General features: G+C 39.1%; 2 protein-coding genes across 9 annotated transcripts in view; one reads left to right on the top strand and one right to left on the bottom strand.

Moving 5' to 3' along the window:
* LOC134676171 (gastrula zinc finger protein XlCGF57.1-like) overlaps positions 1-14,019 on the bottom strand; it is a 119,633-nt gene extending 105,614 nt beyond the window's left edge. Inside the window, exons 1-5 of one of the 2 annotated variants that reach the window (XM_063534480.1) lie at positions 13,704-14,019; positions 12,527-12,662; positions 11,702-11,755; positions 10,659-10,715; positions 6,464-7,956 (exon numbers count right to left, since the gene is read on the bottom strand). In XM_063534480.1, coding sequence (XP_063390550.1) covers positions 6,464-7,956; positions 10,659-10,715; positions 11,702-11,755; positions 12,527-12,662; positions 13,704-13,832 — 1,869 coding nt within the window. In that variant the 5' untranslated portion in view covers positions 13,833-14,019. Of the gene's footprint in view, positions 1-6,463; positions 7,957-10,658; positions 10,716-11,701; positions 11,756-12,526; positions 12,663-13,703 lie in introns of those variants that run through there. The other variant, XM_063534478.1, reaches the window with a different exon arrangement.
* LOC134676166 (gastrula zinc finger protein XlCGF57.1-like) overlaps positions 1-16,955 on the top strand; it is a 48,122-nt gene that overhangs the window by 3,033 nt on the left and 28,134 nt on the right. Inside the window, exons 1-3 of one of the 7 annotated variants that reach the window (XM_063534463.1) lie at positions 14,266-14,518; positions 14,867-15,002; positions 15,319-15,372. The exons of 1 other annotated variant lie outside the window; for it this stretch is intronic. In XM_063534463.1, coding sequence (XP_063390533.1) covers positions 14,390-14,518; positions 14,867-15,002; positions 15,319-15,372 — 319 coding nt within the window. In that variant the 5' untranslated portion in view covers positions 14,266-14,389. Of the gene's footprint in view, positions 1-132; positions 190-889; positions 3,391-14,265; positions 14,519-14,866; positions 15,003-15,318; positions 15,373-16,955 lie in introns of those variants that run through there. 5 more of the 7 variants (XM_063534464.1, XM_063534455.1, XM_063534460.1 and 2 more) reach the window with 5 other exon arrangements.

Consider the following 16,955-nt stretch of genomic DNA (forward strand, 5'->3'; position numbering starts at 1 on the left):
TAGCCATACCCCAAAGTTAGCTGAATTCAATAAAAACACCGTGCATACTCAAGTTACACATGTATTTATTTAAAATTGAATTGTTCTTATATCTTAATAAAATCTGTCTGAATAAAACCTTGTTTTCTGCAGCGGACATCAAGCTGGAGAGGTCTGAAGTGGAGATGGCTGACGGCGAAGTCGTATCAGGTGTGTACTTTATTAAATACATATATATAGTGCATAATTGTTTTCCATCGTATATTCTCGGAAACGTTCGTATTTGTCATGCTTATTCAACCTCAGTACTTTTTGTACCGAGACTGGCTGAAATAGCAAGACACGTTCGTACGCTTACGTGAAAATACGATGGAAAATAATTATGCACAACATCTGTAAGCTTCTTTCTCGATCCGTTCGAAATTAAAAATCGCCCCCCCGTGTAGGTTTTAAAGTAAATTCTGGGTGATTTTGGGGTCGTAATCCTGAATGTCATGAATGTATCGAGGTCATACTGAACAACTTCGAGCAACATTGGCTTTCGACACGTCGGAAGGAAGGAGCCCAAGCGACCTCTTACCGTACAAATCGTTCTGCCACTTTTTTGTGGGGGCGAAACGTGCACACAGTCGCACTTCTTACTCACTACATGCAACATCCAATCTGTAATGACGACACAGATAAATAGAAAATGACACACGTCAAAGACAAATCTTGCACACCTCGACCTCTTTTTGGGTACGGATGAGTCACGACCTCACGACACGCATCGCGCTAGTTGTGTGCATGTCCAGTTGGGCTGGTGCTTCGGCAGAGGGGAAATAGTGCGAATGGCGACTCCCTTCCCTGTGTTGCTCGGAGCTGAACAAGGTTTCCCATGGGACCGATATGTTTATTGTTATTGTTTCAGTGGCGATATACGGAGGACCATCAGGGCCTTCAGCGCAACCCGTTACTACAGCGTCCAACCACGTCACTTTTATGCTAGAACCAACTCTTACCGACCTCGACGACTCCAAGTCGGCCCCTTCTGCCGACCGCGGTAAGCTCTACGAATGTGACATTTGCCGCAGAAGGTTCCAGAACCCATGTGCAAAAAGAAAACTCATGATCCATCGCCGCTCCCACACCGGAGAGAGACCTTACTCTTGCGACGTCTGTGACAAAAAATTCGTACAAAAGAGCCACTTAAACACTCATTACGCACAACACATGGGGAAGTTCAAGTTTTCCTGCGAATTTTGTGAAATGAGATTTACCCAAAGGAGTCCTTGGGTTGTGCACATGCGGATTCACACTGGTGAAAGACCGTACTCTTGTGAAATATGTAATAAAACATTTAGACTTAAGTGCAACTTAAATGTACATCAAAAAAGTCACTTTAGATATGATCCCAATAGCGTAGAGCCAGGTGAAATAACAGATTGTAAAAAAGAGCTTTCAGAAGAATCGAAAAATCAATTACCTATAGATAAAATAAATTTCACCTGTCATATATGCAAAAAGCAATTTTCAGAAGAAAAATACTTAAACACTCATTTGAAACATCACACTGGAGATTATACATTCACTTGTGAAGTTTGCGATAAGAAATTTAAGACGCAGTCTGCATTGGATAGTCATAAGTTCGATCATAAGGGGGGAAAACCTTTTAAATGTGAAGAATGCGGTAAAGAGTTTGTATCAAGAAGTGCTTTCGGCCTTCATTTAAGAATTCACACCGGGGATTTTAGATACCCGTGCGATGTATGTAATAAACAATTCATACAAAAAGCTGGTTTGATTCAGCATATGCGCGTACACACTGGTGAAAAACCTTACACCTGTGAGATATGCCAAAAGAAGTTCCCATATAGATGTAGTTTTAAGAAACATTTATTAGTCAAACACAACAAGGTTATGGATAAAAAGTTTTCTTGCGATATTTGTGGGAAACTATTTTCGCTGCAGGGGACTTTGGCTAGACATATGGAGAAACACGCTGAGAAGGAAATGAAAGATGACGTTCCAGGAGAAGCCAAAGAATGCAAAAAAGAGTTTTCAGAAAAATCGAAAAGGCAAACGTACGATTGTGATACATGTAATAAACAATTCAAAAGCAAAGATTATTTGATTGAACATATGCGAACACACACCGGTGAAAAGCCTTATACCTGTGAATTATGCCAAAGGAAGTTCAGATTTAAAGGTAGCTTTAAAAAACATTTATTTGAAAAACACAACATTGCTGACAAACCATTTTGTTGCGATATTTGTGGCAAACTATTCGCACTACGAGGGCCATTAACTAAACACATTAAGAAACATTTTCAGAAAGAAAAGCAGGATAAAACGCAAAAGGAAGAACCAAGGGATTTTATGTGTGAAATATGTAGCAAACGATTTTCAACAAAAGGTATATTAAAAAATCATAGAATAACACACTCTGAAGAAAGACCTTTTGAGTGCGAAATTTGTCACAAGACATTCCGAAAGAAGAGACATTTACAGGATCACAAGATGGTGCACGAGGACTTTAAACAACACTCGTGTGAAGTATGCGGACAACAATTCAGGCATAAATCTGCCTTAACAGTTCATATACAAAGACTTCACACAGAAAGTAAGCCACATGCATGCGACGTTTGCAAAAGACCGTTTTCGGTCCTTGCCGAATTAAAAACGCATTATCGCGTGCACACTGGTGAGAGGCCATATGCTTGTGAAATATGCTATAAGAAATTTCCACGACACGACGCGGTTAAAAGACATCTTGTAAGAGTTCACCATGAGAAGCCTACCAAATTCATTAAATTAAAAGAATTTAATAATCCTTACTGAAGTTATGGAGTAATCTTGTGATTCCATTTGAAAGAACTCTTTAATGTTAACTTAATGTTTGTAGAAAGTCACAATCATAATAGTAACCCTGGAGCAAGATAAATAATTGTAGGGAAAAAAGATGATAATAAAAATAAAACATATGCATACGTAAAATTAACCTAAAAATACGTATAAAGTCTTTCTTCATACTATTTATAGCACAATAAACAACGTTTCTCTTACCTTATCTGACCTTATTCTTACTGCGCAGTTACTCCTCCTAATGTAAAAATAATTTAATTTGTATAGTAAGATAAATCTTATACTAAAATACTAACCTATATACTAGCTTAGAACGGACAATATATTCTATTTTATATGTATTAAAGATTTTTTTAAGAATTATTCTAATATTTCAAGGATTGTTATTATTTAAGAGTACTAGTTCTAAGTCGTTAAACGGCCCATGGAACATGGCCCGTTACTATTATCCTCCATCAAATATTATATTATCAATTGTTATTCATTCACATCAACTATGTAAGTTAAGTTTATTTTGTTTTATTTAATCTGTTGTACAAAATATGTTTAATAAATAAAATGCACATATTTTGGTGTCTATTTCATTTATAGGTATCCTACCTGTATGTGGTATATTACTGGATCGCTACCACATCTATATACCACTTAGGGTCGGTTGCACCAAACTGTTCGTATCGTTAAAGAGTTCGCAAAATTTTTATGTATGGAAAGTTTCATAGGAAAGCGCCGGGGCGCGCCGGCTGACGTTGATCAGTCTGTCAAATGTGGTTGGTGCAACTGGCCCTTAGAGAGCTAAACTCAAAACACGTGTCACTCCGTTTCAAGATGTACTACTTTTAATTTTGAGACTAAGATAATTTCAATTGTGTATACCTACATATTTTGGCACTTTGTCCGTATCGATATTTTTAGACTTGACTGTACAATAATATTGCATTGTCACTCAACTTACATACGTATTTGGATCTGGGCCAAATTTTTTATCTGTAGGTTTTTAAGTTTTGTTGTTTGTTTATTTATTTTTTTGTTTTTATCAATAAAGACCTTTGAAGTTTCATCTCAATCGATTAATGGGAAATGGGTTTAATTGTGATGTTATCTATTAAAACGGACCTTATTGTCGATGGCGCTTACGCTATTATTAACGATGCTCCGATATAAATACAATGCCGCGCGACGCTGTGCGGCGTAAGCGCCATCGACAATAAGGTCCCTTTTCATAGATAATGCCCCAATTTATCTTGCAAGATTTGACCCGAAGGTATACACACTTTGCTATTTACATAAAGCAGTAGCCGGCCAAAACGTCTACTTGACACCGGTTGACAAGGTAGGAGTGTGAATGACGAGAGGCTTTAAATTGCCAAGGTCTGTTGGACCAGGCCGCGTAGCCATCATGCCAATCGCTTACGCTTCGTGGCTAACGAAACTGTTGCACTAATATGGAAGAGTGATAAAGAGACACAAAACGTTGTCGTAGGTAGCGCCAGGGCTGCGAAACTCCAGCCTTCGGGCAAACTCGGCTCCGTTCGGCTCAGCATTGCTCCGAGCAAGTATTAGGATTGACACAACTTGACGTCCCTTTGCGTGCACGACCACAGATAAGATAATGGCTTGAATTTTGACAACCCTAAATAGCCGAAAAGGATAGTGCCATATATTAGAAGGGGACAGCATGATTCGACCCTGAACCACTGTGAAACTTCGGTTTTGTAGGAAGTTTCCTGTGTGTACGATAGTACTATTATTTATTCTGTGGTAGCGCAAGCGATTGGCACCTTGGCTAGGCCGGCAGGTACGATCGGAACGAGAATACTTACTTTGTATGCCTCTGCTTATCTGCATACTCAGCAGCCGAACCAGCAGTACTTAGTGTGACTCAATTGGGACGCGACAAAGCTAATAACACAAGTAGCGTCCATTAAGAAGGCACCGAATCTTCTGCCAAGGATCCAGTAATGGTAAGTGGAAAGTATGGTACCACTAGGTGGGCCAATGTCATTGAATTAAATTTTTGCATTTATTTTAGCATGGCAAAAAAAAGGAGGGACGGACGTATGGCTACGCCGTTGGGCAGGCATAATAACGTCAGAAACTAGCCACATTACAGGTGAATGGATAAGATCAAGCGGCTTGGAAAGCACTGGTGAAGAGAGTCCACTTTCGTTCTGTCATTCATGAGGATACGACAAAGAAGACATACTATTATTTTGTTCATGTATATATTCTGCCCTAATAAGCCGAATAGCGCTATCTTTCGAATGATTACGAAAACTGAATTCTCAGCTATAGAAACCAAAGTATAAAGTTAGCAATGAATTTTCTTTTGATATAGCGGTATTTGGCTTAGTATGGCAGTATTGTAGATAGCTTTAAGAGTTCCTAGTTGACTATGAAACCCTCAAAAGGATAGGGTTAGTGAAAAGGTTTACAATCAATCAAACATGTATTTATTTAACCTTGATTATGATAAAACTTTTGTCTTAGGTTAGTTTTCTTACACTATTCTTATCAGAACTAAAAAAATATTACAACAATTAAAATATTTCTCAAATTCTAATAACTATTAATATTTTAAAGCAAGTCATTTTCGGAAACTCCAATTATACAATCCAATACAAATACTCTTGATTGCACACACCAATATAGAAAACAATACAATGATTTAAATGAATATAGAAACACAAGAAGGGGTAAACTACAGACCATCTTATCGCGATCTCTTCTCTGTTGTATACAAATTAAAATTATTACCTTTACAGTACTTATGGTGCTAATTTTCCCGCACTATAGTTCGTTTTTTTTAGCATTAGAAAGAAGTTGCAAGAAGGTAAGCGATCTTGACATGTCTTTTAATTGAAAAACGCTTTTTAAAAATCAAAAACTATTACTTATGAAAGCAGAAGAATATAAATGATCGTATTAGATTCATAATTGTTACATATTTGCCGTAACTTATTTTTAAAATGTGTTTTTCAAATAAAAGACACATCAAGATTGTTTACCTTATTTGTAATGCTAAAAAAAACGAACTATAATGCAGGAAATAACAATTTCCGTGCGTTTGTCAAAAGTTTTAAGGACCATATGTACTGCAAAACGTTGTACGATACACGTGCGAATAGGTAATTCGCAACTCGTGTCGATTTAATACACTCCCTTCGGTCGTGTTTTAATTTATCGCCACTCGTCCCGGATTACCTCTTTTCCGCACTTATATCGTAAATAACTAATATTTTACAGTACAGGTGCTACATTACGACACCAGGTGCTATAATAAGCACATTACGTAACTACGTTGTAAATTTAAAGGGATAAAGGGCCATACGTAATTCGCACTTGTATCGTAAATAACAATTATTAGTTACATACAATTTTACACGATATAAACATTAAGGTCGCGGACTGGACGCAAGCGACGCGCGGCGCGGCAAGCGATAAATCAAAGCCATTCATAAATTTAGTCTAGCGCAATGTATACATGTCCTTGTATTACCGCTTGCAGTCCGTGGCCTAACAATAAAATACATAATAGCTATGGTATAACTATAGTATTCAACAATACCCTAAAAATGTTGGATATTCTCAATGTTATCACCATTTTTTTCCTCTTTTACACGAAGATTCGCTTTTGATTTAGTTATAATAAATTATTTGATGGTTTTAATTTAATAAATCTGTTAGGTTTCTCGTGGTGAACACTTATAAGATGTTTCCTAACCGCACTATGGCGCTGAAATTTCTTATAGCATATTTCGCAAGCGAATGGTCTCTCCCCAGTGTGTACACGATAGTGCTCTTTTAATCCTGCAAGAACTTTGAAGCCCTTTTGACAAATGTCGCAAGTATGTGGCCTAATTGTTGAATGCATTCGTCGAATATGAACTGCTAAGGCAGATTTATGTTTGAACTGTACACCGCACACATCACATGAGTACCGTTTAAAGTCCTCATGCACCTTCATGTGGTCTTGCAAAACCTTCTTCCTTCTGAATTTCTTATGACATACTTCACATTCGAAAGCTTTTTCTTCATTATGTGTCTCTCTGTGACTTTTTAAAATACCTTTCGATGCAAATTGTTTGCTACATATTTCACACATGTATTCCTTCCTCCCTTCCTTTAACGCTTTATCCTCTATTTCTTTGTCGGCATGTCTCTCCATATGTTTAGCTAAACTCCCCTGTAGAGCAAATCGTTTATCACATTTACTGCAACGGAACTGTTTGTCCATAACTTGGTTGTGCTTCTCTAATAAATGTTTCTTTAAGCTATATCTATAGCGAAACTTCGTCTCACATGTTGCACAGGTGTAAGGCTTTTCCCCCGTATGTACACGCATATGTACATTCAAATTCTCCTTTAGTATAAATCGTTTCTTACACACGTCACACCCATACTTGTAGTCCTCAGTGTGAACTCTCAAATGCATATTTAAAGCGCTTTTTGATGTATAACCTTTATTGCATTTTTCACACTTAAAAGGTTTCCCTCCCGAGTGGTCAAATTTGTGATTATTCAAGGCAAATTGCGTATTAAATTTCCTTTCACAAATATCACAAGTGAACGGATAATCACCGGAATGAGATTTTTTATGAGTTTTAAATGCGCTTTCGTCTGCAAATTGTTTTTTGCATATATCACATGTAAAATCTACAGTTTCGTCTGAATACTCTAGTTTCCATGTAATCTCACCTGGCTCTACATGAATAGGATCACATTTTCTTTTATGACGGGTTAAGTGGCCTTTTTGTAAGAATGTTTTTTTGCAATTTTCACACGAAAACGGTCTTGAACCTGTGTGTCCACGCATATGTACATCGTATTGATTTTTTTGAACGAATTGCGCGCTACACAGTTCGCAGGAGAATCTGAACTTTCCCATGTGGAACGCGTTATGTGTGTTTAAGTGGCTCCTTTGAGCGAATCTTTTATCGCATACTTTGCACGCGTAAGGTTTCTCTCCAGTATGGGAGCGGCGATGGATCATGAGTCTGGTGTTTGCGTTTTTAGTGTCGAATGTTTTGTGGCATATGTCGCACTCGACCACTCTACCGCGGCTGGTGACCTTGGATACGGGCTTCGCCGAAGGCCCCGGTCGTCCGATTGTCGGCACGTGTGAGAATACGGCCACTGGAATAATAAGAAATGTCCGATCTTAGAAGCAAGTACTTACATACATACATACATATAATCACGCCTATTTCACTTAGTATCTATAAAAACATAAATAATATTTAATTTGAGCGCTGGCTTTAATTTTACGAAACTTTATTTGCAACTTCAAAAACTCTTTTAAGACTATAAATTATCAGTTATTTCGAGGAAAATAACACGAAAAACTAATTCATATAAGTAGGTATTATTCCTTTTATTAAGCGCTGGTGGCCTAGCGGTAAGAAGCCCTGGTGGCCTAGCGGTAAGAGCGTGCGACTTTCAATCAGGAGGTCGCGGGTTCAAACCCCGGCTCGTACCAATGAGTTTTTCGGAACTTATGTACGAAATATCATTTGATATTTGCCAGTCGCTTTTCGGTGAAGGAAAACATCGTGAGGAAACCGGACTAATCCCAATAAGGCCTAGTTTCCCCTCTGGGTTGGAAGGTCAGATGGCAGTCGCTTTCGTAAAAACTAGTGCCTACGTCAAATCATGGGATTAGTTGTCATGCAGACCCCAGGCTCCCATGAGCCGTGGCAAAGAGCCAGGATAACGCGAGGAAGAAGAAGAAGTAGGTATTATTTCTGAACAACTGTAAAATAACGATTGAATAAAATAACATAAATAAGAAAAAACTGTTTTTCCCTTGACTCTTCGTAAAATCATTGTAGAGTGTCGTTGGAGAGGTAAAATGCGTGAATTGGGGTATATTAAGGCAAAATTAAGCAACACTAGTTTACGCTTTTACAACGCTTAAGATCGGTTTTCCTAGGATAGCGGTGCCGTCATATAGCGGCCGTCTCCATACTAAATCATCATCATCATCATCCTGGCGTCAATCCCGGCTGTGCCCCCGCGCGGGGCGCGAGGACCCGGGGTCCGCCTTCCGACTCCTTCGTGACCACTTTGCCCGATCTTCGGCATCCCTGGTAGTGAGTCCGTTGGCACGCATGTCCTCCTTGACGACATCAAGCCATCGCTTCTTGGGCCGGCCTCTTCTTCCCGTACCGGGAGGAGGCGGCATGGCCAGGCATTTGTTACCCACGTAACTTGCCGGTCTGCGCGAGACGTGGCCATACCAACGAAGGCGACACTCTTGCAGTTTGTCTGCGATGTCACGGACGCCAAGACTACCCCGAATGTGGGCGTTTCGGACGCGATCCTTGCGTGAAACTCCGCACATCCACCGTAGCATCTTCATTTCCGTGACACGCAGTTCCTGCTTGTGCCGCTCTAGTAAAGGCCAAGTCTCGCTGCCGTACAGAAGGGCAGGTCTAATGATGGTCTTATAGACCTGTCCCTTCAACTTAATCGGCATTTTGGGGTCACAAATAACCCCAGTCATCTCCCGCCATTTGACCCAAGCAGCGGAAATTCGGGCTTTGACGTCGCTGTCGATGTCCCCGGTAGTGCTAAGTACAGATCCTAGGTACTTAACTTGATCCGTGCGCTCGACCATGTCCACGCCTATGCGGACGGGTAGAGGATCTGTACTATTGCAGGCCATGTACTCTGTCTTCGCCACATTTAGTTTAAGACCGCCGTTCTCCAGCGACCCCCTCCATCTGTTCACACGCTGGACAAGTCGGCCCTTATCAGAGTCTGTCAGCGCGATATCATCAGCATACATGAATAGCCACGGTGGCTGCTCATGGTAGTCTCGGATGCTGGCTGACAGGGCGTCTAATATCACGCTAAACAGAAACGGGCTGAGCACAGAGCCCTGATGTACTCCAACAGTGACAGAGAAGGGGTTGGTGTCACCAACAGCGGTCCTGACTATTGAATCAGAATCGTGGTACATGTCCCGGATAGTGTCAATATAGGCCTCAGGTACAGCCTTGGACCGCAGCGCCCACCAGATCATCTCACGAGGGACACAGTCAAAGGCCTTTTCCATGTCCAGAAACAGGAAATGTAGAGGCGTGTTCTTTGCTCTGTATCCCTCCATGAGGGTCCTCAGGGCAAATACAGGGTCCATCGTTCCGCACCCTGGCCGAAACCCATATTGACACCCCGAGACTGTACACTCCTGTCGGAGCCGAGCATCGATTATGCGCTCAAAGAGCTTCATGGTGTGAGACATAACCTTTATACCGCGATACTTGCTACACTCCCGCACCGAGCCCTTACCTTTGAATACTGGAGTAATGATACTCAGCCTCCACTGGTTGGGTATCTTCCCGGTGAGGAGTATGCGGTTATAAATATCAGTGAGTATGCTCACACCCTGAGAGCCCATCGACTTCCACGCCTCTATAGCGATTCCGTCGGCTCCGACAGCTTTCCGATTCTTCATGCGGCGAAGAGCCGCCTCGACTTCCTCCGGCGTTATCGGTGGCACTAGTCCTTGATTCGGAGGGAGATCCGGAGGTTGCACCTCTTTGTGCTGGTTATTCAGCAGGTTGTGGAAGTAAGAGCGCCATCTCTCCTTTACCGCGCGATCCTCGCATAGCAGGTTACCGTGAGGGTCATTTACGCAGCCATACTAAATAATACGGCTAAATATGGATATCGTAATATTTGTATGGAGACGGCCGCTATATGACGGCACCGCTATCCTAGGAAACTAGAGCATTAGTGCCAAGACATTAACCGTTGTAATAGAAAACCGTCCTGTTGCTACAGTAGAGTACCCCAATGCACTTTACTGCTTAATTGACTGAGTGAGTACACACCTGATACAACCTCGCCATCAGCCAACGTCACGTCCGACTTTTCCAGCTTGATGTCGCCTGCACAAAAACAAACTTTTATTATTAGACCGCTAGAACATTTTATAGCAAAAACGAGAGATTGACAGTATGAAATATCGACAAACCTGCTATCGATAAGCAAAGGAAGTCAAAGATAAATATGTAAAAGGGCCATTCCAGCGAAAACGACACCCCTGATGAAGAATTCAGACACTGTTTTATATTGAAATCAATATCTAAAGGAAAGTTCATGAATTATATAATTTAGGAATCAATAAGTTTGATTCTAATTTGAATCGTTTTTTTTTTTCATTTTAATAATTTTCAAACGTGCCTATAGTAGTATTTTTGATCATGCCGTCACAAGGTGTTGTCCTACCTGTCACAAGCTATGAAAAACATTTTTAATTTTTTTTTACAAATTGCATAAATTATACATGTACCCAATTCAGACAATCTCAGAAACAATATGTAAAAAAGCTGATTGAAAGCTGGTGACGGGTTGGACATCAAATGGCCCCTCCTCTGCGAGGTTACAGAGACACTTCGCAAATTGTAACAAACTATGCAACTTTTATGTAAGAGAGTTTAGTTTAGAGGATACCCCATAAGTTTATGTACTTAGTAATTCTGTAGAGCGGTCACCACGACACAGGCCTAGCCTAGTGTGAGACCACTGAGCTAGTTATGTAATTTTATTTTCTTTTTTAATAAACGATTTTTTATTTTATTTTATGAAACAGCCTTTTTACATGTTCATTGAATATTCATACCAAATTTCATGTTATTTCAGCAAATTTCTAAGACATTTTCAAATAAGAGTGTAACTTCTATTGTATGGCGGCGGTTAGGTTCGTGCAACTGAAGAAAATATGTCACAGAAAAGATCTTATATCTAAATGAATGTAATTAAGTAATAACAAAGTTATTAATATTTCAACCATTACATACTGCATGTTCAATTGCCCCCTTGTATAGCATTTGTCTACAACGCTTATTAATTGTTTAACAATGAATATACTCACGTATGGGGGTTTCATCTCTACCCGCTTTCTCCAACTTAATTTTGAACTTGTCACCTGAAGCAAAGATAAATATTTAAATTTAAATTGTAATGAGAGTAATGACTTACACTAACATAAAACTAAATTTCCGGCTTACGCGAGTCCAACTGTGAAATTAGTTTAATACTAACAACCCGCCCCAGCTTTGCGCGGATTACACAAAACCTTAACAAATTATACACATAATGCTTCCCCAGGAATCACTTTATTGATACTATTGATAGGTGAAAACTGCATGAAAATCCGATCAGTTGAGTTTTGAGTTTATCGCGAACGAACAGACATACAGAATGACACGCATTGGACTATGTTTTGCGTAGTGACAGTGATATAACAAAGAGTTATTGAGTATAATAGAGAGGTAAAGTCCAAAAAAAAATGTGACTCGTGGAAGTTTGACATCTGAAGCAGATGTCTCTGTATTACGCCAAATGCATTCTCACACCATACAAAAAAGGTTGTATTTATCTAGTAAAATCAATCAAATTTTGATAATGATCAATAATCAAAATTTATTACATATATTATGTATATCATATGTATACATGTGTTTGTTCAGTCTGTATCTTTAGGTATTTAAATAAATGTACACAAACAATTTGTACATTTTCGGGGTAGCTACACCATTACAAAACCGCCTAGATCTGTCACTGAACAACCTGACTTTAACCTACATTATTTGATCATGTAATGTTTTCATCTACCCTCAACTGGCTTAAGGAGCCATTTGAGGTGAATATCTAAAGATATAGAGTATAGTATGTCACAGTATGTGTCATATCTTACCGGTAGAGAGTACTCCCTTAAGCCGTGCGTGCAACTCGGTCTGGCAGCGCTCCACTTGCTGCTTGAAGTCATTTGCATCCCGCAGCCGCCCCACGCACACCTCACAAATACCACACTCATCATTGCCCATTCCAAGCTGCAAGATAAAATTCAAACATTGATATAATAAATAAATTAGTCTATATACGTCCCACTGCTGGGCACAGGGCTCCTCTCAAGCACAAGAGGGTTTAGGCTATAGTCCCCATGCTAGCCCAAATATACCAAATCAAAATAAATAATTGTCAACAAGGTTATTTGAAATAAATATTATTCTTATTCTAATTTAACGTTGTCAGGCCCAAATAGCCCAATGTTCATTCCATTTCAATCTAAGTAGAATCTTTTATAACAAATAAAGTAGTATTTCTTTTTTATTCATCATTCTTCTTAGGCTAGGTTTTTATAATATGAATATAAAAGGTAAATATAAAAACACTTACAAAACAATAAAAAATACATATAAACACATTATAAAAAACCTAACCTAGGGTGCCGCCAGCAGCGGGGCAAGGCCCAAGCTACCGGTGGTCAGGGCTGCAGAGAGAGGAACCGGCGGACTATCCGTATTTCTTTATTTTTATTGCTTTCCAAAATTTATAGGTTTAATTTTTATTTGTGCTAGTTGTAATTTGTATTCCTATAAATCAAACCATGTATTCATTTTCTCTCAATAAAACAATTATCTGTTTAATATGCTATAAAATATATGTATGAATTTCTCAAAATAAAACACTAAATAAAATTTTGGGTTAATTGAGGCAGACATTAAGTGAAAACTTATGCAGCAATAGTCAAAAATCAAATTGATGTACCTATCAAAAATATTGTATTACTGTAAAAAAAAAAAACTATAGTCCAAAAGCTCCCAACTATAGTCCATATTATTTTACGTTATTAGAGATTATTACTTCAATGTCGTAGGTCAAAGACATAATATTTTTAGAATTTTTATTTTTACTCTTTTTTTCTTGAGGGTATTTATAGAAATGGCAGAAATAATGCAAATAAAACCAAAAAGAACATTGGTATACTTAATTACGTATTGAACTTGTGGACCATAGCTGTGGTACTGGACATTGGATGGTTTTATGGTAGGTAGTCAACGTAATAGTATTTTTAGTGTGGCCATATTTACATTAATATTGAAGCAGTCTTTCAGCATGTCGTAATAGATCTCGGTTTTCCCGAGATGTTTATACAGCGTCTTAAGCCCCTTCTCCGGCGGCCGCACCAGGCAGCAGCTACACGAGTGCAACTCCTCCATTATTTTACTTGCGAGTCACTATAATATACGGGTATCATTCACAACGGAATTAACTAAATTAACACAAAAAATCTGTTTGTCGATTGTAAACTTCAGTTGAGGAGCGACCAAGGCTTAGATTTAGGACAGATTAAGACGACGCGTGGCTTGCGTTGATACCGTTAACCGTGGCGTCTTGTATCAATGGCGTCTCATCCGACTATCCACCCCATCATTGATTTGAGGTCATTGATCTGTCAGCGCATGACGTTGACGTTTAGTTTTTTTTTTTTATATGACCCTAATAGTGCTGTTCTAGATAGTGATGTAAAACTTGGCATGATTATTCCGAACTTGGCCATCGAAGTAACGATAACAGCCAGCAATTGAAGCACTATCGGCAAAAAAAAAACTTAACGTCAATTCAATGTGACAGCTGAGACGCAGTCGCCAAACGCCGCTGTGATCGCCCCTCTATTCCAAGTATACGATCGATATACTGCCTGTCTTTTGTATTGAAAAAGTAAATTTCTGTTGTGAATGGTACCCAATTCCTGTAGTGATTCTCAAGCAAGAAAATGGAGGAGTTGCACTCGTGTAGCTGCTGCCTGGTGCGGCCGCCGGAGAAGGGGCTCAAGACTGTGTATAAACATCTCGGCAAAACAGAGATATATTATGACATGCTAAAAGCCTGCTTCGATATTAATGTAAATATAGCAACTTTATCGAGAAATATTATTACGATTATGCTGGGATTAAGAATTTCACAATATAGCTGCAGAAAGTTAGACGATTTTTCTGCAGCTATATTTTGAAATTCTTACTTTGCAGGATTTTATAGTTTTATTTGATACATCAGTTTCTCAATCAATCGGTCTACAATAGTTGATGCTATAGCCTATTGCTAGTTCTACTAATATGTTCATTAAGTACTTTATAAATCAATACTGGTACTTGTATTTATTAAAGTTGGTACCAGCTAATTAATTAAGTTATTTGTGATAATTCATTATGGAATTTATATGGCAACTTAATCTTTATATTTTATTTTGCAGCTTGGTATAGGAAATGAAGAGTGTGGAATCTGTGATGTGTGTGTGGGCCGGCTGCGGGATGCGAACAACTTCAAGCTACAAGTGCAACGCAGCCAGGCCGAGCTGCATGCGCGGTTCAAGGGAGTACTGTCTACCAGTAAGATATCACACATATAAGCTTGAAATATATAACTGGGATCCGCCTTGTTCTCTGTGTTTTAGTTATAATAGTCCATAATTTCATTACTTCAAAGGAAACATATTCTAATCTGATCACATTTATATATGTGTATACATGTATAATATATAATGTAACAACCAAGAACAAAAACTGGTTGGACTGGTAGTTTAAAGAACTTACTATGTAAAATTACTTTAAACAGATTTTTTTCCATAAAGCTTAGTGACCTGTCCTCTTAGTTATAACTATTAAGTAAAACTGCGTTTGAGATATTTATTCATCTGTGTTTTAGATGACAAGTTCAAAATTAAGTTGGAGAAAGCGGGTGGAGATGAGACCATCAAATGTGAGTATGAGGCACAGGGCACACATATGTACAGTCGCCATCAGACATGCTAGCATGAGTTGCGTTCTCACGCGCGACTCCATACATCTAGCGCGACTTCAAGTATGGACTCGCGCGCTAGAACGCAACTTATGCTAGACCGGCAAATATATTTATTTATTTATTTAAACTTTATTGCACAGTAAAAATTGTACAAAAGGCGAACTTAATGCCAGAAGGCATTCTCTACCAGTTAACCTTTGGGCCAAACAGAGAACAAGTAGTAATAGGTGCAAGAAAAATTAAAAGTACGAAAAATTAACTATTAAGTATACATTTTTATGTTGAACAACATACAATTTCAAATATATATATTGCTATAATATACTTACTTATACATACATAATATACTAACATACATATGGGTGCATATAATATAATATATATATATACCTGCTTTCAGATTTTTATGAGACTTAGCTAAGAGACTATTCTAAAAGATGTCTGCGCAACTTGATTTTAAACAAAGTTTTGGTCTGACTTTGCCTTATCTCGAGAGGGAGGGAATTCCAAAGACGAATCGCATGCATGGTGAAGGAGTTGGTCATGGATCCGGAGCGATACAATGGAACTGACAGAGTTAGTTTTCGGGAGGAACGTAGCTCACGGCCTGGCTGTGCGGTAACAAACTGGAATTTAGACCGCAGGTACTCCGGTATCGCTGGGTCGTTTAATATGTTGTAGAGCATACACAGCACCCTGAGGCACCTGCGTTCCCGTACACGAAGCCAATTAAGTTTCCGTCGAAAGGCAGAGACATGGTCGTACTTGCGGAGGCCGAAGATGAATCTAATACAGCTGTTTAAGAGTGCTATTACATTTCGGGGTTGAGCGAGTTTAGGTATTTTACGCGCTGCGGCAGGCCGTGCGAGCTCAGTATTCCGATCCCTTCTACCACACTCGCACTACAATGATGGATTAAACATTCTTGATCCTTCGCGAAGCATATTGAAATCAACCATAACAACACTAACTGTACTTAACTTATAAAGTCCTAAAACTGTTATTTGGTAAGTACGAAAATACTAAATGCAGTGCAAATGTACATAGGGGCTGTTCATAAATTACGTCATCTATTTTTGACCCCCCCCATCCCTCAAATCATCCAAAAATCATGCTTCGGATGACTCTGTTTCCTCCTACGTCATGCTACCATCATCCGATGTCCAGACCCCCTCCCCCCCCTCCTCCCATTTGAAACGACGTACTTTATGAATAGCCCCATACTCGTACTTATGAACGTATATTACTCGAAAGAAATTATAGGTACTCGCTTATTTACAAGAAACAAGTTACAAGAAACTGAAGATACACAGGGTCTGATGATGGAGCTGGAAGGTGGCCACGGGTACCAGTCTATCATGTAACTAAACCACTTCGTGTTTGGGCTCGTTTGATTCGTCTCAACAAGATCTTTGACACTGAAGATACACAGGGTCTGATGATGGAGCTGGAAGGTGGCCACGGGTACCAGTCTCTCATGTAACTAAACAATTTCGTGTTTGGGCTCGTTTGATTCGTCTCAACAAGATCTTTGACACAAG

This window comes from Cydia fagiglandana, chromosome 24 (genome assembly GCF_963556715.1).
Source record: "Cydia fagiglandana chromosome 24, ilCydFagi1.1, whole genome shotgun sequence".
NCBI lineage: Eukaryota > Metazoa > Arthropoda > Insecta > Lepidoptera > Tortricidae > Cydia > Cydia fagiglandana.